The 23,004-nt window shown below is 37.2% G+C and overlaps 3 protein-coding genes across 4 annotated transcripts in view; 1 reads left to right on the forward strand and 2 right to left on the reverse strand.

Annotated features, from left to right (window-relative positions):
• Positions 1-334: 334 nt before the first annotated feature.
• LOC140805283 (uncharacterized) lies at positions 335-2,151 on the reverse strand. Its single transcript, XM_073161538.1, has one exon. The coding sequence runs from the start codon at positions 2,071-2,073 to the stop codon at positions 661-663; it is 1,413 nt and encodes a 470-aa protein (XP_073017639.1). The 5' UTR covers positions 2,074-2,151; the 3' UTR covers positions 335-660.
• A 9,280-nt stretch (positions 2,152-11,431) lies between these two features.
• LOC140805347 (uncharacterized) lies at positions 11,432-12,573 on the forward strand. The gene is made up of 3 exons (XM_073161623.1): positions 11,432-11,806; positions 12,306-12,400; positions 12,537-12,573. Exons 1-3 carry the CDS (start codon positions 11,432-11,434, stop codon positions 12,571-12,573), a joined length of 507 nt encoding a protein of 168 aa, XP_073017724.1.
• Positions 12,574-14,008: 1,435 nt separating this feature from the next.
• Positions 14,009-23,004, reverse strand: part of LOC140804893 (uncharacterized) — a 29,364-nt gene continuing 20,368 nt past the window's right edge. For both annotated transcript variants that reach the window (XM_073161050.1, XM_073161049.1), the window contains exons 15-17: positions 15,248-15,362; positions 14,976-15,076; positions 14,009-14,310 (exon numbers count right to left, since the gene is read on the reverse strand). In XM_073161050.1, coding sequence (XP_073017151.1) covers positions 14,224-14,310; positions 14,976-15,076; positions 15,248-15,362 — 303 coding nt within the window. In that variant the 3' untranslated portion in view covers positions 14,009-14,223. The remainder of the gene's footprint in view (positions 14,311-14,975; positions 15,077-15,247; positions 15,363-23,004) is intronic.

Here is a 23,004-nt window from a genome sequence, read left to right on the forward strand (position 1 = left end):
AAGTTTTTTCAAATACTTCTTTCAAATATTTTCTCAAATAAAAATCCATTAATCCAAATACGAGCTTAAGTTGATATCCTAAGCCTCTTGGAATATGATTCAGAATCACGAAGATTGATAAAAGATTACATATAAGTTGTAAACATCTTTTAGCTTAATGATGAGTGAATTGGTAGGCATGCCTTGAGCAATTGAGCAACGCACGATCAAGCACCAACCGACCTGAACAAACAGTTCGAGGTCAATATTTCAATTAGAAACTTGAAGTTGGATGGCCATGCACACAATTTCCTCTACGGCAATTAGGCTTCATCCAAGAAATATGGAAGTGAAATTCGGTTGTAGATATCTTTCATTTCTCAGCATAAGCAACCTGGCCAACTATAAAACTAGGCCAGCTCTCTTCGGGGGACAAAAATAACATAAGATGGGCTTAATTTAATTATGTTATGTTCCTCTAGGAGATCACTCCATGCCTTCAAAATTATTGGATCGCATAATTTCTTGTTTTGTTGATCCAGTGACTGAAATTTGGTCACATTTCACATTATTTTGGACCTTTGCAGCCTACAACAAATACCTCTATGATGGTAAGAACCACCATTATCATCAAATTCCAGTTTCGCATGGCTCGAATTCAACAGAAAAGTTCATGTGAAGTTACTCACAAGAACTAACAACATCAGTCAAGATCCCAGTGACACCTTCATGATTAAAACATGATTCCGAAACAAGGATTTCCCATGATTCCGAATTTAATCTCATTTTCCGTCTCTCCATCTCCTCCAAAACAAAGCATGCATCATTCACTTCCCCACAACGGATCAAACCAATAACCAAAGAGCAAAATGTTTCGAGCCGTGGGATATGGTTACTGCACAACATTGCATTCAAAACCTTCAAACCACCAACGAAATCTCCTATTCTGCAGAAACCATCCACCACCATTCTGTAGGTGGCTGCATTAGGTTCGCACCCTTTAATTTGCATATCAACCAAATATTTATAGGCTTCCAAAGCCGCACCTTCTTTACACAAACTATTGATCAAGATGTTATACATAACAACATCCGGTTTGATCCTTCTTTTCTTCATCTCAACAAGTAAACCTTTAGCTTCATTGGTTAATCGTCTTGTGGCAAGATCACTCATCAAAACGCCGTAATTAACTAGCTCTACTTTACATCCTTGGTATTCCATATCGAACATCATTTTCTTTGCCTCCTTGAACTTCCCTGAATTACATAAACCTTCCATTAACAAAGCATAAGTAACCGCGTTACCTCTCTTCCCTTTCCTCACCATATCCTCGAAAAAAATCTGGGCGTCATCAACATCACCCCTTTTGCACAGAAAACCAATCTGAGAGTTGTAAGTCACGACAGTAGGCTCCAACTCTCGTTCAAGCATTTTATCAAACACTTGCCTAGCCTTCTCCCATTCACCCTTCCCCAGCCACAATTTGATCATTATATTGAACGAAACTGGATTCAACTTGAAACCCATCTTTGAACCATCCTTAAAGAAGTCCACAGCTTCACAAACCCGGTCATTCACCACAAAAACATTCAACATCGTATTAAAAGACTGAATTGTACGCACACAATTGAACGACCTTCCCAACTCCCGGAACAAGCCAACGGCTTTATCGACCAACTGGGCTTTCCCATAATGCCGCATCAGCGCGATGAAAAGAGCCTCTTGACATTTTATATCGCGAGCTTGAAGAAAATTCAAAACAGTATCGACAGACTCGAACTTTTTCACGCGAGCAAGCTTGTAGATGATTGAAGCATAAGAAGGGTAGTCGAGACAGTAGCCCATTTCATAGTATCGATGGAACGTGGAAAGCGCTTCGTCCGGATCTTGACATTGCTTGATTTGGTCGAGAAATGGAATGGCTTCACGAAGTTGGTTTCTCGTAGGCTTGTGAGGCCGTGGTTGCTTGAGGAGTTTCTTACGCAAACCGCCATACGCGTGAGAAGATTGAGAATACGGGCAATTGAAGTTTCTGCTGTGGTGATGTATGGAAGTTCGTAATCTGAGCGAGAAAGCTTTTAGACGGGAATTCATTGCAGTATCAATTCCAAGTTTTCGACACGCTCTTCAAATGATAATCAAGAGCCAAAAAGCAAAGTGATTCTTCAATTCTTTTTTTTTTTAAAAAAAAAAAAAAATTCAAAGTGATTCTTTAAAGCTTTTTTTTAATTATTATTTTTAACCCCAAATTCTGATTGTATTCAGTTAAGAAATTATTTATGATTCTTCGAAAATTCTTCGAAAATGGAGAAAATATCATTGACTAATATCCATGAAAAATAAATGAACATTACATCCCTATGTTCTTAAACTTTCATTAAAAAACCTCTCTATGTACCCAAATTTTGTTTAAAAAAGTGAAACAAAAATAAATTTTATTTTTATAAAAATTTAAACTAAATAAAAATTCAAAAAAATTATATTTTGATTATTTATCACTATTCGTTTTTTCGTAAAAATAATTGGTTTGATAAATAATAATTTTTTTTAAAAAAATAAGTCGATTGATGGTTGTAAGACCAAATGCTTGTTGTTTTATCAAATGTTGCAGCTTGTAATAACAATAAAGCTCAAATATTTTAAATTAACACAATAACTCAAACGACAATTCAATTCTTCTCCTAGTAGGGCCAATTATTACACCCCGACAATTTCTTTTCCAACAATTGAACTTCTAACAATCAATTAAAATTGAACATGTGATCTTATCTCTGATATCAATTGTAGAACCAAATGCTTGGCGTTTTACTGAAAATTATAACTTTTGCTAACTGTGCAACTCAGATATTTTAAACTAGTAAAAAAGCTCAAGCTCCATATTTAGATTGTTCTCCCAGTAAGGATGTTAGAATCTCATTCTCTTTTAGATAGCCTTAAAATTCAATACTCAAATAGTTTGCTCCTCTATCATATCGAAGTTTTTGAATATTTTTTTCTTAATTGTTTCTCTATTTATCTCTAAATATTTTTAATCTTTCAAAGCTTTCAAACTTGTATTTCATCACATACACTTACTCATATCTCGAGAAGTCATCGATAAAGATAATGCAGTAAGAATACTCATATTTTGTACAAACACTTAGAGGACCACACACATTTATATGAATCAAGTCCAATATATTATATCCACTTTCTCTAGGAAAATGGTTTTGGTCATTTTTTCTTTCAGACAGTGACTAACATGTTTCAAAAACTTCTATGTCTGACAAATTAAATATTTCATCTCCCACTAGCTTGTGCCTTCTTCTTTGATAAATATGTTTTAGCCTAGCATACAATAATTGCGCTTAGTTGAGAATATTTTGTTTTATTTTTATTTTTTTTGAAATCGTGCTAACTTGGACATCGTTAGATTCGTAAAGATCGTTTTCTAATTCGTCTGTTCCAATAAAAACTTGTTCTTATAATATTGAAAACGTATTTAGTAAAAGAATAAGAAAATATATCTGTATCAATTGGAAATAATGTTTATAACCAAATTTTAAAATTATAAAACATATCTAAAAAATATCTTAAATTATTTTTCACTAATAAGAAAATATATTCTATGGCATTCACATCAAATCTTGCTTCATTGTCTATCCTTAAGAAGATCTCATTATCCCTAAGTTTCATACTTCTTGTAATCACCTACAAATCATTGCAAAGATGATATCCACATCAAGTATCCAATACCCAAGAAGATCAATTCATTTTCAGAACTCTTCTGGGTTAGATATTTCACGTGCTTCCAATGTCCAGACTTTTTTCATTGGAAACAAACTTGTTCTGTCTTATCGGGCTTTATGGGTTCTTTAATAACCTTATTAGCTTGTTTTTTGTTGGGCTTTTTTTGGGAAGGGTTAAAACACTTGTTTCTCTTCCTTTGTGGGCCCTTTATCATCCTAGACGAGGAGTCCGTTAGGAAAACTGGTTTTTCTTTCTTGATGGTGGTATCATAAGTCGCAAGCATATTGACTAGTTTTTCAAGACTAGCATCAATCTTATTCATGTTGAAATTTACCACAAACCCATCAAACGAGGATGTGATCATCATCAGTAATATGTCCGTAGATAACTCGCTCAGGATGATCATTTCAAGCCCATTAGCTTTTCAATTAGACCAATCGTCTTTACACCATGTTCATGGACTGAGTCCCCCACGCTTCATGCTTGTAGTCATGAGCTCCTTGAGCAGCGTGTCTCAATGGGTGTGTCTAAACGCCATAAAACTCTTGTAGGTGTGTGTAAATGTCAAAAACATTTACTACACCTTTGAACCGTCTCTGCAGTGCATTTGAAATAGAAGCCAAATTATAGTTCTTAACTTTCAAATCATGATCCCATCGTTTATCAAACTTTGCTAGTTCCTCAACACTAGCATCGAAAGTTGCCTCTTTTGGAGGAGCCTTAGTGAGTACATATGTTATCCGAATTTAGAACAATTTTCAGATTCCTCGGTCATTATAATTAGATTCGATTAGCTTTTGTTGATCGAGAATAACAGATAATAAATTACATGATGACGTCATAATCATATTGAAAATAGAAATATGATATAAATTACTTACTATTTTAAATATATTATAAAATATAAAATAATTCTTTGTAATTCATTGTATTTGAGAACATTTTGAATATTGTTTCTTCGTTCAGTTTAGTAGATTAATAGTTTCAGTTTTGACAGTATTAAGTCCAAACTGAATTGAATCTTTTGCAAATTACTAAGATCAAAGTCTACTAGTGTGAGCCTTCCCAAAAAGAAAAAATGTGACGTGGGAACTTGAGTTCTCCGAACATCTAGAAACAAACTTGTGTCTATTTACCATTCAGTTTACCAAGTCATGTCTTTTTTGAATTGTTCTAATTTTTAGTTTGGCTTTTTTTCCGCATGTATTTTTGTTAACAAATTGACATTAACATCGAGAATACCAAGTTCAGTTTCTAACTAGACTGAATTATTTTAAAGTTAAGAAATTTGTTGTGAGCGTTTATTCAACGTCACCCTTATAAATACTTCCACCGATCCTCTCCGTGGTCATCTTAACTCCCACAACTTCCAAATGTAATACACTTATAAACATATAAGTAATTTGTTTGATCTCTATCAAACTATAATCAACAAATTCAACTATTTGAATTTGATTATCTTAATAGGAACACATAAATCAATATTTGGTGACCTTCAACGAGGATATTGCTAGATGTAGGTTCAAAACTCATGTTATTCGAGACAACATTATACGGTCTTACCCTTGTTAGCATCAATCTAAGCATCGACCTATTGATCATAAGAATATAAGAACTCGGTTCTGATTGCATCCATCAAATCATGGTAAGAACGTCTAATAGTATTGCTACACAATTCCATATGTATCACTGACAGTGTCTGCAAGAACTGGTAGTTTATGGTTAGCGTACAATATTGTCCCTTTACCTCATGTATCATGATCAAATCTGCAACCATTGGTATATTGAAAGTTGTATATGAATTCGATAATGATATAATATATCTTTGAGTAATATAGTGACATCATATGTGTAACTAGGGAATTGATTTTTCCTAAGCACAAATCATATTCTGGTCAGAGATTCTGTGTACTATTAACTCATCATATCATAGAGGATATTCACAGAGTCGGTAAATGAGTCAAAATATATCACTAGTACGTTAAGCATTTATGTTGTCCTGGGTCAAAGGACTAACGTAGTACAAACATAACAACAAACTAATCTACTCGATAAAGATAACCACTTAGAAAGTCCAAGGAGGGTTGCTTAGTGACTCATCATATGATCACTCATCTGCATGATTGGACATCTCCACACCCTTACCAATTAAACGTGATGTTTAACATCAAAGATGTGAGGCCCAATAACTCTAACTAGGCCCATCCCATTTCCAGATTTAATTTAAATAACCCAACTCATTTGATACAAGAAATCAGATTGTTCAATCCAGAAGCTTTTCCCCTGCCTTGCGTCCCGTCGTTCTCTTCTTTTCTGCAGCAAGCGTGCATCGTCCCAGTGGCCAGATTTTTTGTGCAGAAGGTTAGCAATCTTCTTCCTTCAGTATACTAGAGTATTTCCTGCCATGAATCGGAAGCTATCGAGTTCGGTCGGCTTGATTTCCAGCAATTTTGCCTTAGTTTCGATTCGGTTTTAGGTAAGCTTTTGGCTTCGAATTTTGGTTGTTCTTGGTGTTCTAGTTGTAAAAGTGAAGTATTAATCTTTTCCCCTAATTTCCAGCTCGTTTTTCATATCGTGAATAGTGTTTCCGACGACTTTTCCGACGAGCTATTTTCGCAAGATCACCGTTGTGTATTTAAGCTTCGTTTATTGAGGTATTAAGCTTGAAATTCCAGAATTTGATCGGGTTTTATAGGCTGTCCGGAATTTTATTTTTAACTGCTCCGATATAATTTGTTTTAGTCGGTTAGAATGCAGTATATTGAAGTATATAGTGAATTTATATTGTAGCTTTTATTGTTGGGCGAGTTCATCCGGTATTCCTTAAGATTTACCGTGGTATTCTAAGTTGAAGTTGAGGTACACTCAAACTTATATCATTATGAGGCTTATATTGGCGTGTAAGAATATTCGGTAAATGTTGTTTGCTATTATGTGCCTTGAATTTTTATTCTGTTGCATTCATGCATTAATTGTGTTGGCATAACATATTGAGCCTTGACTCATTTGACGGCTATTTATGTTGATTCTGTTGAGATACATTGAGTCATCAGAGGGACGAGTGGGTTTGGATTAGCCACATTCCCAGATGACAGCTAGGGACGAGCGACTTAGCTACTCGCATTCTCGATGCTACGTGCATGGACGCGCGGCGGTTTGATGCTACATTCCTGGCATTAGTAGTCACTGTTACTGTTGATGATGCTATTCGTTTGGACTCCATTTGGTATCCGTTATTCCATTGTTATCCATTCATGAATCGCATGACATTGCATTTACTTGGTATTATTACATGTCTTTTGTATATGTCGTGATTTTACTGGTTTGTCGTACTGAGGTCCGACCCCCTGTTTTTTTTTATGTTGTGGTTGTTTTTTATCCCATAGCAGGTCATTCCATAGGATTTGACGCGTCTGGTGGAGCGTGCTCGTACCCAGTAGTCAGTCGGTTGGTGCCAGAGTTCCCAAATACTTATATATATTATGCTGGTTTGATACATTTGCCATGGAGATGACCTGTTTAGCTGTATGGTTATGTTTTTATGTTGTTTTGGGATTTTATTTGCGGTATGTTGTGTCTAGTCCTTGCTAGTGCGGGTGTATGATATTTGTTTGGTTGATTGTGAACTTGATGTTATTTTTGAGCATATATTAATGTTGTTGTATTTTGAAATTTTTGGGATGTCCTACTTACGGGGAGGTCATGCCGAAATTTTTGTAGGCCTTAATGTACGTTTTAAATGCGTTTTCGCTGTTTACACCATTAAATCATTGTTATTTGATAATTAAATATTAATTAAGGACACATGCCCTGATAGCTTTGTATCAGAGCTTAACTGGGATAGCTCGAATTAGAGTCTAGGACACTCGAGTTTAGACACAAATAAAATGATTGTGCATGTGTTTGATTATTTGCTCTTATTTGTTTTTATGTTTTGAATTAATTGTATCAGCATGACTAGAGCGTATTAGTTTAAGTTTATGCTCTTATGCTAAGCTTATTATTTTATTTTCTTCTTGTGGATTAAATCATTGTGTCTTGTAGATGGCACCTGGACGTAAGGGCAGAAAAGAAAAGGAAATTGTTCAGGAATCTGAAGCTCCTAACGTGAGAGGACTTAACGAGACTGAATGGGGAAGACGAGGTCGTCGTCCTCGCGGTGAAGCACGAAATGTTAACGTTGAGCATGAAGTGGATCATTTGACTAGAGGAATGGGTGAAATGGAACTAGTGATATCCCGATTTCAGAACATGCGTCCTCCTCGATTCTTTGGAAATGAAGATGGTGAGAAAGCTGTAGCATGTTTATAAAGTATGAACCATTTGCTTAATATGTTGGAGTACAGTCCTGATTTGCAGCTTAAGTTGGCTATTTGTCAATTAAAAGACCGAGCTCAGTTATGGTGGGAGACTACTGAGGAAGCTCTTAAAGAATCAGGTGAAAGAGTTACTTGGGATGTGTTTTGCACACATTTTGCTCGAGAGTATTCAGCGCCTTCATATTATTCGACCAAGGAAGCTGAATTCAATAGATTGACTCAAGGTAACATGACTATTGTGGAGTATGCCTCTCAATTTTCAGCGCTTCTTGCCTATGTTCCTCATGTTGCTAGCAATGATCGGAACAAGCTATCTCATTTTATGCAAGGATCGAATTGAACCATTTGTACTTTAGTAGTAGCTGGAGCGCCTGTTATTTATGCCGATGCTGTAGAGAAAGCCAAGAATGTGGAGGCAAGTCTACTTTTGGCAAACCACAGTCAGTTCAACCATGTTTTTCTCAGAGTTTCGGGGGCAATGTGCCGATGCCAGTGGGTGCACCACTATACCGACCTTTACTGCCATAGCAGCCTTCACAGTCTTATCAGCAACCAAAGCAGCAACACTTTAAGGCCAAAGGGAAACAATTCAAGAAACAGACTCGTAAGTACTTCTTCTAGTTCCGGAAGTCAGCGTGGAGGTTCAGTTGGGTCACCAGGTGGAGTATTTTGTGATCGTTGTGGTGGTAAGCATATCAGTACTCAGTGTACGGGAGTTCATGGATCTTGTAATATTTGTGGGCAAGTTGTACATTATGCTAGAGTATGTCCGAATGCAGTAAGACAATAATTTCAGCAACTTCATTTTGGTCAGGGTTTTAGAGGAGAAGCAACTAGACCTTTTGTTCCGACTCAGTATTTTCAGCAGTATAGCTATCCTCAGCCTAGAGGTTATGCGCAACAACGTTTTCCTAGTGCCACAGCAGGCTCGAGTTCATGCTTTAACCCAGGATCAAGTTCAAGATGCACCAGGCAGAGTTATTGCAGGTATCTGCCTTATTTTTAATCATCCCGCTTGTATACTGATAGACACATGAGCATCTCATTCATTTGTATCTGCTATATTTGTTGATGAGCATGAGATTGCTACTACTCCGTTGATAGACACTGTGTTAGTCTCTACTCCTGCCGGTGTGTGTTTGATGTCTCATGAGATAATTCGGAATTGTGTGATTAGATTCGACGATGATATTATGATAACTAATCTCATCAAGCTAGATATGTCTGACTTCGACTGTATTTTGGGAATAGATACTCTGTCAAATTATCGAGCTACCGTTGATTGTTTCCATGGGCTTGTCAGATTGAGACTGTATTATGGCAGTAAATTAAATTTTTACGATAGTGATTCACAATCACGTATTCCATTTGTGTCAGCAATGGAAATGTTTAGAATCTTGTCAACAGGAAATGAATGATTCATTATCTATGCAGTTGATGCGACTCCGGGAAAAAGATTTGAAGTTTCAGATATTCTTGTTGTCAAGGAATTCCCTGATGTATTTCCGATGAGATTCCTGTATTTCCACCCCAGAGGGAAATCGATTTTAGCATTGAGTTGGTGTCTGGGACAAATCCTATTTCTAGAGCACCATACCAGTTGGCTCCAGCGGAATTGAAAGAACTCAAAGAGCAATTACAAGACTTACTGGTAAAAGGCTATATTAGACCAAGTATGTCACCATGGGGAGCTCCAGTATTGTTTGTGAAGAAGAAAGACGGAACGATGAGAATGTGCATTGATTACAGACAGTTGAACAAAGCTACTGTGAAGAATAAGTATCCTATGCCACGTATCGATGACTTGTTTGATCAGTTGCAGGGTACTTCAGTGTATTCAAATATCGATCTTCGTTCTGGATATCACCAGCTTAGAATTCGAGAGGAAGATGTTCTGATGACAGCATTTCGAATACGTTATGGACATTATGAATTTCTAGTTAAGTCTTTTGGATTGACTAATGCTCCTGCGGTTTTTATGGATTTGATGAATCGTGTTTTTCAAGAATTTATAGACAGATTTGTTATTGTCTTCATAGATGACATTCTGATTTATTCAAAAAACATGAGACAACGTCGATGGATGGATTTGCTTAAATACTTTGATTGTGAGATTCAGTATCAACCAGGTCGAATGAATCTTGTTGCAGATGCTCTCAGTAGGAAAGTTCAGAATGCTATGCTGACATCTTTGAATATTTATAAAGTTCACGAGCACTTGGGAATTTCAGGCTGGACTTACCAGATCAGTGGAGACTACTTTATAATGTCATCTATTCAAGTGGAGCCACATATTTTATCCACCATCAAAGCAGCACATAAGACCGATCCGCACATTCATAGATTAAAAGAATTGTCTCGAACAGGTCAGACAAAAAAGTTAAGTGTTGCCTCAGATGGTAGTCTGCACTTTAATGGTAGACTTGTGGTTTCTAATTTGATAGATCTGAAAGAAGCTATACTACAGGAAGCACATTGTAGTCGACACAGTATTCATCAAGGAATTCGAAAGATGTATCATACCTTGAGAGCTCATTATTGGTGGGAAGGTATGAAGAAAGATATTTCTCATTTTGTGGCTAAATGTTTAACGTGCCAACAATTTAAAGCCGAGAGAATGAGGCCTGGTGGAATGTTGCTAAATGTTTAACGTGCCAACAAGTTAAAGCCGAGAGAATGAGACCTGGTGGAATGTTACATAGTATTGAAATGCTTGCAGTGGAACTCGGAGCATATTGCTATGGATTTTGTGACACATTTACCACGTTCTAATCGTGGTTGTGATACGATTTGGGTGGTTGTCGATAGATCGTCTAAATCAGCTCATTTTATTCCGTATGATCGTACTTGTACTATATGAAAATGGCGAAACTGTACATTGATCATATAGTAAGATTGCATTGTGTGCCAGTAACCATAGTATCCGATCGTGATCCAAGGTTTGCTTCGAAGTTTTGGGGAAGTTTGCAATCAGCTTTGGGTTAAAAGTTGGCTATGAGTACTGCCTATCACACACAGACAGATGGTCAGTCAGAAAGAACCATTCAAACGCTTGAAGACGGGTTATGGGCAGTAGTGATGGATTTCAAAGGTGGTTGGCAAGAAACATTTTTTTGGTTGAATTCTCTTACAATAATAGTTTCCAGGCAACAATCGATATGGCACCATTTGAATCTTTGTATGGAAGAAAGTGTAGATCGCCGATATGTTGGGAAGATGTATAAGAAAGACAGATGTCAAAACCAGAATTTATTCAAGAAATGAAAGATAAAGTTGAATTGATCAGGAAAAGAGTGAAAGCAGCCCAAGATCGTCAAGCCATTTATGCTAATAAAAGGCGTAGACCTTTAGAGTTCCAAGTGGGCGAATATGTTTTCTTGAAAGTATCACCATTCTGAGGTACCATGAGATTCAGACATAAAGGGAAGTTAGCTCCGCGTTATATTGGTCAGTATGTGATTGTTGAGAGGATTGGCACATTGGCTTATCGTTTGGATTTGCCGCCGAGTTTGTCTGTGATACATAATGTGTTTCATGTATCTATGTTGCGGAAGTATGAGCCAGATCCGTCTCATATCTTGAATGTCGAGGATGTGGAATTAAACAGTTCCTTTAGCTATGTTGAACATCCAGCGCAAATTTTGGACTGCAAGGAAAGACAGCTCAGGAGCAAGACGATTCCATTAGTTTTGGTACATTGGAGTAGACATGGAAAAGAAGAATCTACATGGGAATTAGAGGCGAAGATGCGACAAAAATGGTCTCATTTGTTTGAGAATGTAATGAATTACGCGATGTATTCTGAATTTCCTATGTATTATTAATCGTAATGTTTTGGATATCAGTGTTGTATTTGTTAGATTTCGAAGACGAAATTTTTTATTAGTGAGGGAGAATGTGAGGCCCAATAACTCTAACTAGGCCCAGCCATTTCCAGATTTAATTTAAATAACCCAACCCATTTGATACAAGAAATCAGATCGTTCAATCCATAAGCTTTTCCCCTGCCTTGCGTCCCGTCGTTCTCTTCTTTTCTGCAGCAAGCATGCATCGTCCCAGCGGCCAGATTTTGTGCAGTAGGTTAGCAATCTTCTTCCTTCAGTATAGTAGAGTATTTCCTGCCATGAATCGGAAGTTATCGAGTTCGATCGGCTTGATTTCCAGCAACTGTGCGTGAGTTTCGATTCGGTTTTAGGTAAGCTTTTGGCTTCGAATTTTGGTTGTTCTTGGTGTATTAGTTGTAAAAGTGAAGTATTAAGCTTTTCCCCTAATTTCCAGCTCGTTTTTCAGATCGTGAATAGTGTTTCCGGCGACTTTTCCGGCGAGCCATTTTTGCAAGATCACCGTTGTGTCTTTAAGCTTCGTTTCTTGAGGTATTAAGCTTGAAATTCCAGAATTTGATCGGGTTTTATAGGCTGTCCGGAATTTTATTTTTAACCGCTCCGATATAATTTGTTTTAGTCGGTTAGAATGAAGTATATTGAAGTATATAGTGAATTTATATTGTAGGTTTTATTGTTGGGCGAGTTCATCTGATATTCCTTAAGATTTACCGTGGTATTGTAAGTTGAAGTTGAGGTACGCTTAAACCTATATCATTATGACGCTTATATTGGCGTGTAAGAATATTTGGTAAATGTTGTTTGCTATTATGTTCCTTGAATGTTTATTCTGTTGCATTCATGCATTAATTGTGTTGGCATGACATATTGAGCCTTGACTCCTTTGACGACTATTTATGTTGATTCTGTTGAGATACATTGAGTCATCAGAGGGACGAGTGGGTTAGGATTAGCCACATTCCCAGATGACAGCTAGGGACGAGCGACTTAGCTACTCGCATTCTCGATGCTACGTGCATGGACGAGCGGCGATTTGATGCTGCATTCCTGGCACGGGTGGCCACTGTTACTGTTGATGATGCTATTTGTTTGGACTCCATTTGGTATCCGTTATTCCATTGTTACCATTCATGCATCGCATGACATTGCATTTACTTGGTATTATTACATGTCTTTTGTATACGTCGTGATTTTACTGGTTTGTCGTACTGAGGTGCGACCCTTATTTTCTTTTTATGTTGTGGTTGTTTTTTTTTGTCCATAGCAGGTCATTCCATGGGATTTGACGCGTCTGGTGGAGCGTCAGCGAGTGGTACCCAGTAGTCAGTCGGTTGGTGTCAAAGTTCCCAGATACTTATATATATTATGCTGGTTTGATACATTTGCCATGGAGATGCCCTATGTAGCTGTATGGTTATGTTTTTATGTTGTTTTGGGATTTTATTTGTGGTATGTTGTGTCTAGTCCTGACCAGTGCGACTGTATGATATTTGTTTGGTTGATTGTGAACTTGATGTTATTTTCGAGCATATATTAATGTTGTGTTTTAAAATTTTTGGGATGTCTTACTTACGGAGATGTCATGTCGAAATTTCTGTAGACCCTAATGAACATTTTAAACTCGTTTACGCTGTTTACACCATTAAATCATTGTTGTTTGGTAATTAAATATTAATTAAGAGCATGGGCCCTGACAAAAGATATTAATTTTGAGCTCATTGTATCATAGCAAATTTATGGTCTTTATCTTTGCAGTTTACATAAATATACAGATAAAAATAAATGTCATAAGTTGTTAAAACGTAAATATTATTAAATGACACCTACTGTTAACAATATAAATTCTTTAAAAATAATTTCAGGGGATTTAATCATCTTAATAACTAATGAAAACTTAAATTATTTATTTCCATCTTATAAAAGTTTATAGTTTGGATTCTTAAACAACCCGAACTATTTCAATTAGTTATACCTAGAATCTTACTTTTTCACGAACATAATATATACTTTATTGTATGGCCAAAAAAGACGTAATTTTGCCCTCTCAGATGTTAAAATATTTACACCTAAAAATTTCATCTCCTCCGACAAATTTTGGCTCCCCTGTTGGACGCCGTTGTACAAACTACAAATTAGCAATAGACACTTGAATTTCCATTTTTCATTTATTGAGTATGAGTGCTGTAACCATCAGTCTCCTGTGTTGGGAAAATGCTTTTAGTATCCAAAAGCAATTTCACAAAGCATCATGCATACAACATATTCTCCAAAACGTCTACATTCGAAATCGGTCTATAATTTATAATCTCTGATCAAAGATCAATTTGAAATACAATCAAATCACACCGATGCGATCAAAATCTATCGGCTGTCATAACAACTGGTTGAGTTTCAGACTGCTTGGTTGCAAGGTAAGGACCCCTTCTTATTGCTTCCTGTAGCTGCAAGAGTTTTTTTGTAACAGAAATCATTAATAAAACACCGATGGATCATGGCACAAACTACAACATTAACCAATGGATTCAATCAATGATATCATAAATCACACAAGTCGCTGCCTATTGGTGTCAGGCATGAATCCCATAAAACAAAGTGTCTCTTGTTTGGATTCACACAAGCGTGTGATATCTGGTGTTCCTATGTTATCTATAAGAATGTTTTGTTTTAAATGATGCTTCAGTTCCGTGTGTCATGTGTGTGGTAATGATATACTTGTTCATCAAATAATTATCAAAATACTTTCAGTGACACGTGCCATTCATCAATATACGTAGAAAAAATATTGAAACACCGCAAGAGAACCGAGTTCTGAAACCATCATCTGTATAAAATGTTTCTTTTGCACTTGCACATTGGATTTAACACAACTCTCGTTGTTTGACTACGTTTGGAAATTATAAGCTGTGGTAGCTTCATTTTCAGAATTTATGCAATTAGATATGGTCCAGGAGCATCGCGCATACATTTATGCTAGAAGAACATAATTTCAAGTTAAAGGCAGGTAAGTCATGCCATATTAAATCGACATTTTCGAGCCATGATATGCAAAGGTACTGCAATGATAAACATTGAAATATATCTCCACGGAGATAACTTGATATCAAACCTTCCCAGCGATGTCAGCGAAGGCTGGATCGCTTGATAGTGTACCAGATGACGAGAAGGCACTGTATATTGCTTCACAACATCTATGTCTAGACTCCATTCCTGTAAATTCATTGCAAGTGTAGGACAAGTTACTAATTTATATCACTTGGATAGAGAATACTTAATTTATATCACTTGGGTAGAGAAGACTCTTTGTCATTATTATTATATTGAGACCATAAGCAGAATTTACGCTAACAGATATTATGAGAAACCGAAAAAGATATGCACCTATCTTTTTGGTTTCAGTATAAGCGTTGGCCAGTATGGAAATAATTTCCGATCGTGAGATAACTTCAACCAGACACCAGGGTCGAGCCACCAACCCAGTAATCAGTCTATAACCCTGTTTATCAAAAAATATCATCAAGATAGACTCATTCCAAATACTTATATTTACCCAGCGCATAAAAAAAATAATTTTGACATGATATTTTGTCCACCAGAGGAAAACTCATCCTCCTTCAGCTTAAACACGTGATAACATGCTTACTCTCAATGCCTTTTTTTCAGCCAATTTATGATGGTTACTCTTAGCTAGGAGTGTCAATTCGGGTAGGTTGGAAGGGTCTGGATTAGATTGAGGCATGGGCATCATAAAAATTTTCTCAACCCAAACTCGAACTAACCGGAAACCAATGAACCCGAACCAACTCGGCCAACCCGACCAACCTACCAACCCGAAAGTTTTTTTTAAAAAAACTTTAATATTTTTAAAAATATATATGATTTTTTTAATTTGCAAGTATGCAAAAATTATCATTTTATTATTTTAACAAAATAATTAAATAAAAATTCAAAACACATACCAAATATTTTAATTTAAACAAATAATAACAAATATTGCCTAAATATATGATAATTATGTTTTGTACATTCAATATTTAAATTTAAGAATAGAAGATGCGTAAATTATTAATGACTTCATAGACGAAGCAATTGTTAAAAAAAATATTTCACAAAATAAATATTACATGATAAAAATTAATGAGATCAATAGCAATAAAAAAATGTCCAAGCATGTCAATAAATTGTTTCAAAAATCTCATTTATGAATAAATTCATAAATTTGAAAGTCAACTTGTAGAAAATGTAAAATATACTTAATGCAACAAATAAATAATTGTTTAAAAAATCAATATTTTACAAAATAAATATTATATGAAAAATATTTATGATATCGATATACAATTAAAAATTTGAAACATCATAAAAATGTAGCCAAGATTTCTTAATTCTATAAAAAAAAACTAATTTTTTTAGAAAAAAATCGGACCCGACCCAGCTATTTTTTCCGAGTTTGATTTCGGGTCCAACCCGATCAACCCTAGCTTAATTTTGTTTGGGTCGTCTCGTGTTGGGTTCCTAAGTGGGGTTCGTTTTTGCCACCCCTACTCTTAGTTGCCTAGAGGTATATCTGAAGCAATACAAGACTGTTTTTCTTATTCCTCAACCAATAATAACATACAGCTCAAATATATAGTTGATGTGATCCCATCAACTAGGAAACAGAATAACAAACTAAGGACAAAATAACCTAAAGAAACAAGGATAACAAGCTAAGGAAACAGAATAACCTATATCAAATTTAAATCTAATCAAATCTATATAATAAATAATATTCTTCTACACTCTCCCTCAAGCTGAGTTGTATATATTATGCAAACCAAGCTTGGATTTTATAGGGCTAAGGTTTTGAATGAGGTAAGAGGACTGGTGGTTGGCAGGGGTAATGTTGAAATCTCGCATATTCAATTTGCTGATGATACATTGTTTTTAATACAAACGGAAGGACATGTGAGGAAACTTGTGGAAATAATCAATTTATTTGGGCTAAAATCGGGATTGAAGATCAACTTTCACAAAAGTGTGGTGTTGGGGATTAGTTGTGAGGAAGAGGAAGTGGTTTGCTTGGCCCAAACGATTGGGTGCAAAAAAGATGATTGGCCGATTAAGTATCTTGGCTTACCATTGGAAGGGAAACCGACGACTCTTGAGTTTTGGGAACCAGTCCTTACAAAGATGACCAAAAACTCTCAAGCTGGAAGAAATCGTTCTTATCAAGAGGTGGTCGGTTGACCCTGATCAAAGCTGTGTTAAGCGCAATGCCTTCTTATTACATGTCCTATTTCGAGTGCCAACAAAAGTAGCAATAATAATGGAAAAAATGATGAGAGATTTCTTGTGGGATGGAAGCGGACAGGGAGAAGAGTTGTCACGCTGTTGGATGGGAACATGATATGCAGACCGAAGGATAGGGGTGGGCTAGGATTGGGGAACATTGGTTTGAGAAACAACGCGTTGCTAGGGAAATGGTGGTGGCGAGGAATAGAGGAAAAGGAGCAGTTGTGGAAGAACGTAATTAAGAGCATTTATGGTCTTCAAGAGAATGGATAGGATTTGGCATTGGCCTAGAAACACGACTTCTAGAAGCCCTTGGAAATTTATTTCTCGTTCTTTCCCGACAATTCAACTGTTGAGTGGATTGGTTTTGAGAGGAGGTAATTCATTAGGTTTTGGGAGGATGTTTGGGGGGGGGGAGGAGGGTCCTTGTTTCAAAGATCGATTTCCTTCTTTGTTTTCGATTTGCACCGTCATCAATAAACCAATCCGTAATTTTATTGAGGTTTTTGAGTTAGGAGAGAGTCGTAATTATCGTTGGGACGTGAGTTTTAGGAGATACCTTAATGACGTAGAGTTGGGGGAGTTTGGTAATTTAATGGGTGTCCTTCATTCGGTCAGTATCGAGTTGGGTTCGGAGGATAGTAGGGTGTGGTTGGGAGATTCTTCGGGTCTGTTCTCAGTCCGCTCTTTTTACGAGTCATTCTTCCATTTCCATAACTTTCCTGTTTTCCAACCATATAATCATATTTTGAAAGTTCCTATCCCACAAAAGATTCAAATTTTCTCGTGGATTGTCGCTTTGGGCAAGTTACAGACCTCTGATTCAGTGCAAAGAAGATGGCCATCATGTGCTTTACGGCCACAGTGGTGCTGCTTATGTCAAAACCACGAAGAGGATCAGGATCATTTATTGGTGCATTGTTCTTTCTCAAGAAGTATTTGGATTAAGGTGATGCAATGAGATTCTTTTGGATGTTTCCGATGAGGGCCAAAGATATGTTTATCATAGATCCGGGATTTCAAAAGGGGGCTATCGTGAATACCTTCTGGTATACGGTCGTTCATTTCACGTTTTGGACATTATGGCTCGAGAGAAACAACAGAATTTTCAATGACTAGTCTAACTCGGAGGACAAAGTTTGGGAATTGCTGAAATTCAGGGTGGCGCAGTCAACAAGAAATATCAAAGAACTAGGTCATCTAGCTTTTTCAGATGTGATTAGGGATTGGAAGTTTGTAACATTTTAATTTGATTGTTGTACTCTCTTTTTTTGTGGAAAACTCTTCCGCTTCCAATGTAATGGATTTTTATTATTGAATAAAATATATGTTTCCTATCAAAAAAAATTTCCTAGTGCCAAGACACGGTACTCTGATTCAGAACTACTGCGAGAAAAAATAGCTTGCTTTTTGCTTCTCCACGTCACAAGGTTACCCCAAACATATGAACAATAACCAGTGATTGATCTTCTATCTGTTAGTTCTTCTGCCCAACTAGTATCAGTGTAGATTTCTACAACCCGATTTTTAGACTCTCTGAATAGAAGACCGTGTCCTGGAGTCATCTACAAGTATTTCAAATTCGAATCACTGCTTCCATATGATCCTCATTTGGATCATTCATGTGTTGACTGACTACACTGACAGAGTATGCAATATCAGGTCTAGTATGAGATAGATAGATGAGCTTACCAACTAGTCTCTGATACCTTCCTTTATCCACATGGTCATTGTCCCCACTCCTGATCATCTTCTTATTAGGATCCATAGGCGTGTCCGCAGATTTGCATCCAAGTAAACCCGTTTCGCTTAACAAATCTAGTATATATTTTCTTTGGGATATGATAATTCCTTCTTTGGACCGAGCCACTTCCATTCCTAGAAATTACTTTATGTTCCCAAGGTCCTTGATTTCAAACTCCGCAGCCAAAATATTTTTTAGACTGATAATTTCCTTTGAATCATCTCCTGTCAGTATGATATCATCAACATATACTATGAGAATGGCAATTTTCCCTCCTAGTTTGCTTATTACGAACAATGTATGATCTGCCTAACACTGGAGATACTCATTAGCGATCACAGCCTTAGCAAACCTATCAAACCAAGCTCGTGGTGACTGTTTCAGGCCATACAGGGACTTCTTAAGTTTACATACTAACCTGCTGTTTGGCTTGGTTTCCATTCCTGGAGGGATAGTCATATAAAATTCTTCTTCTAAATCCCCATTCAGGAAGGTATTTTTTACATCAAGTTGGTGAAGAGGCTAATCTAGATTCACTGCAAGAGAGAGTAAAACTCGAACTGTGTTGAGTTTGGCAACTGGAGCAAATGTCTCTTGGTAGTCAATCCCATATGACTGCGTGAAACCTTTGGCCACAAGTCTAGCCTTGAATCTTTCAACACTACCATCTGCTTTGTATTTTACTGTGAATACCCACTTACAACCAACTGGGTTTTTGCCATGTGGCAGCTCTACAAGAGTCCATGTATTGTTCGTTTCTTAAGCCTGAAACTCCTCTTCAGCTGCTTTCTTCCATGCTGGAATCCTTAGAGCTTCCTGTACAGAATTAGGCACTTGCATGCTGGCAAGAGTTGAAATAAATGTTCTGTATGTAGAAGCAACTTCCCATAGGCTACATGCTTCTCAATAGGATGATTTATGCACCCTCTAACACCTTTTTGGTGGGCGATTGGCTGATCCAAATCATCAATCATATAATCATCATGGGCAAGAGAGTCTGGTGCTGATGATTGAGAATTCTGAGTTGGATTGATGTCCTGTATATGCTCGATGGGTTTTCTCCTTCTATGGACACGTAATTCGGAGTTGTGAGTGTCGACTTGTGGTTGTTTTAAATCAAGTGGAGCAGTTTCAGTAGTAGGAGTAGCCAAGGTTGGAACTATTTCAGGCCTGGGTATAGACACAGAAGTGGACATTTGTTGGGCTGGTGCTGGAACTATTTCAGGCTCGAGAAGATACACAGGAGCGGGTATTTGTTGGGCTGGTATATCGTTGGTATCTAGGAGAGGATCCGAAGTCCAGGTTTCCCCCTGAAAGTCGGATTTGGAGAAGTAGGGCTGATGTTCAAAGAATGTTACGTTCATGGTGCTGTATACTCTTCGAGTGATTGGAGGGTAATACTTGTAATCTTTTTGGTTGGAGGAATACACACTTCAGAGATCTTGGATCGAATTTAGTGTGATGATGTTGGTGAATGCGAACAAAAGACGAACATCCAAAAACTTTGAGTGGTAGATCTGAAGAAAACGAGGGAATGTGAGGATAGGTATTGAGAAGTGTCTTACGGAGGGTTTGAAATTTTAAGACTCGGCTTGGCATCCTATTGATGAGGTAAGTTGCAGTAAGAATGGCTTCTCCCATAAATACTTGGGGACATTGTTGGTGAATATGATAGCACGGGCAACTTCGAGTAAGTGTCTATTTTTTCTTTCTGTAACTCCATTTTGTTGTTGGGTAACTACACAAGAACTTATGTGAATGATACCATGTTTGGAAAAATAAGATCCAAGGACAGAGTTGAAGTAATCCTTAGCATTATCAGTCTTAAGAACTTTGATATTGCTCTGCAATTGGGTGGATATCATGGAGTGAAAGATTTGGAAGATTATGGATGTTTCTGATTTTTCCTTCATGAGAAAGGTCCAAGTAATTCTTGTGTGATCATCTATGAATGTAACAAACCACCTAGCCCCATTAATATTCTTGATGTGTGTTGGTCCCCAGATATCACTATGAATTATAGAAAATGGAGATGAAGGTTTGTATAGTAAACTCGGATAGATACTTTTTGTATGTTTGGCAAGTTGACAAATTTCTTTTTTTTTTTTGATAAAAGACTAAATTTTATTATAATATGTAGAAATTACAATAGGATGCGGATGAGTAATCCGCAATAATTGCACTGTTACAGTAATGACTTGAGCTATATGGCTTATAGAACTACTATCCCGACAGCAAAAATTTCCAATCCCTGACTAAATCAGAAATACTTAAGTGTCCAAAATCTTTGAAGCTCACAGTCCATGATGCAATTCTGAATTTCATTTTATCCCATATCTGATCAACTGATTCGTGCGCATCTTCAAAGATTCTTCTATTCCTTTCCAACCATAGGGACCATAGTACTCCGTGTAGAATCATATACCAGAAATCATTATATTTCGGTGCCACTGGGCATTAGAAATCGAAATAGAAAAACTCTTTAACCTGGTTTGGAAGGGCCCATTGAACTACCATTTCTCTTTGAACTCTAATCCAAATGCTTCTGGAGTATGAGCAATGCAGTAGGATGTGGTCCTGAAACTCTTCATCTTGTCTACATAAACAACACCACTGTGGCCTTAGAACGCAGTCCCGCCACCTTTTTTGCACCCGATCACACGTAGGCAACTTTCCCAATGCCACAATCCACGAGAAAATTTTAACCTTTTGCGGGACATGCACTTTCCAGATTTTATGGAAGCAATTGAATTGAGGAAAATCCGATGTAGGGAAGAATGAATTATAAAAAGATTTTACAGAGAAAAGCCCCGACGAATCCCCCAACCAAACTCTAACATCCTGCGAGCCCAACTGCAATCTAACTCTATCTAAGACTCCTAGCAGAGTGGTGAACTCTCCTAACTCCTCCTCCGATAAATCTCTCCTAAACCTCAAATCCCAAGTGAATGAAGAAAATCCACCAGAGTTGACGACATGAAGAAAATGACAAATAGGTTTGTTTCTTAAAATAGAAACACGGAACAAAGCAGGAAATCTAGAATTAAACGACTCCCCTCCCTCCCAGACATCCTCCCAAAAACGAATAATGTTTCCCTGATTAGGCACCACCCTAATAAGTTGATGAAAAGCCTGGTAAGACCGAGATATAAATTTCCAAGGACTCCTAAATGTGTTTCTCTCCGCCAACCCCATGTCCCACCCGTTTTCCTGTAGCCCATAAATGCTTTTGATGACTTTTTTCCACAGCGTCCCCCTCTCCACCGAACATCTCCACCACCATTTTCCAAGAAGAGCCTTATTTCTAAGGCAAATATTCCCCAATCCCAAGCCACCTTTTTCGTTTGGTTTGCACACTTGCTTCCAACCGACGACGTGGCAATGTTTCTCCCCTTCTTCACCGTCCCACAAGAAATCTCTCATTATTTTTTCCATTTTTGCAGCCTCTTTGTTAGGTACTTTGAAAAGGGACATGAAATATGAAGGCATCGCACAAAGTACAGCCCTTATCAAAATTAAGCGACCACCTCTAGATAGAAAAGATTTTTTCCAACTAGCTAATTTCTTAGCCATTTTCGAAATGACTGGTTCCCAAAACTCAGTCTTGGTGGGGTTCCCTCCCAATGGTAACCCCAAGTATTTGATGGGCCACGATTCTTTTTTTCCCCCCAATGCGATTGCCATTGCATCTACTTCTTCTTCTGGATAATTCAATCCCAGCACAACACTCTTCCCCATATTGATTTTCAGCCCTGAGTGTGTAGCAAAATGTTTGAATATATCCACTAATATCATCACATCATTCTTTGATTTCGTGAAGAACAGAGCATCGTCTGCAAATTGTAAGTGTGTGATTTGTAGCTTATCTTTTCCTATTTCCAGCCCCATCGGCTCGTTTGCTTGCCTTGCCTTGTCCACCATTCTCCCCAACACGTCCACTACTAGATTGAAAAGGAAAGGTGATAAAGGATCACCTTGTCTTAGCCCTCTTTCTCCTCTTATTTTCCCACATGTTCTTCCATTTAGAAATATTGAGAAAGACACGTTAGAAACGCATCCTCTAATCCACCTCCTCCATCTCTCACCGAAACCTTTTTTTTGTAGCACTTTGTCTAAAAAT

This window comes from Primulina eburnea, chromosome 11 (assembly GCF_022965805.1).
Source record: "Primulina eburnea isolate SZY01 chromosome 11, ASM2296580v1, whole genome shotgun sequence".
Classification (NCBI taxonomy): Eukaryota; Viridiplantae; Streptophyta; class Magnoliopsida; order Lamiales; family Gesneriaceae; genus Primulina; species Primulina eburnea.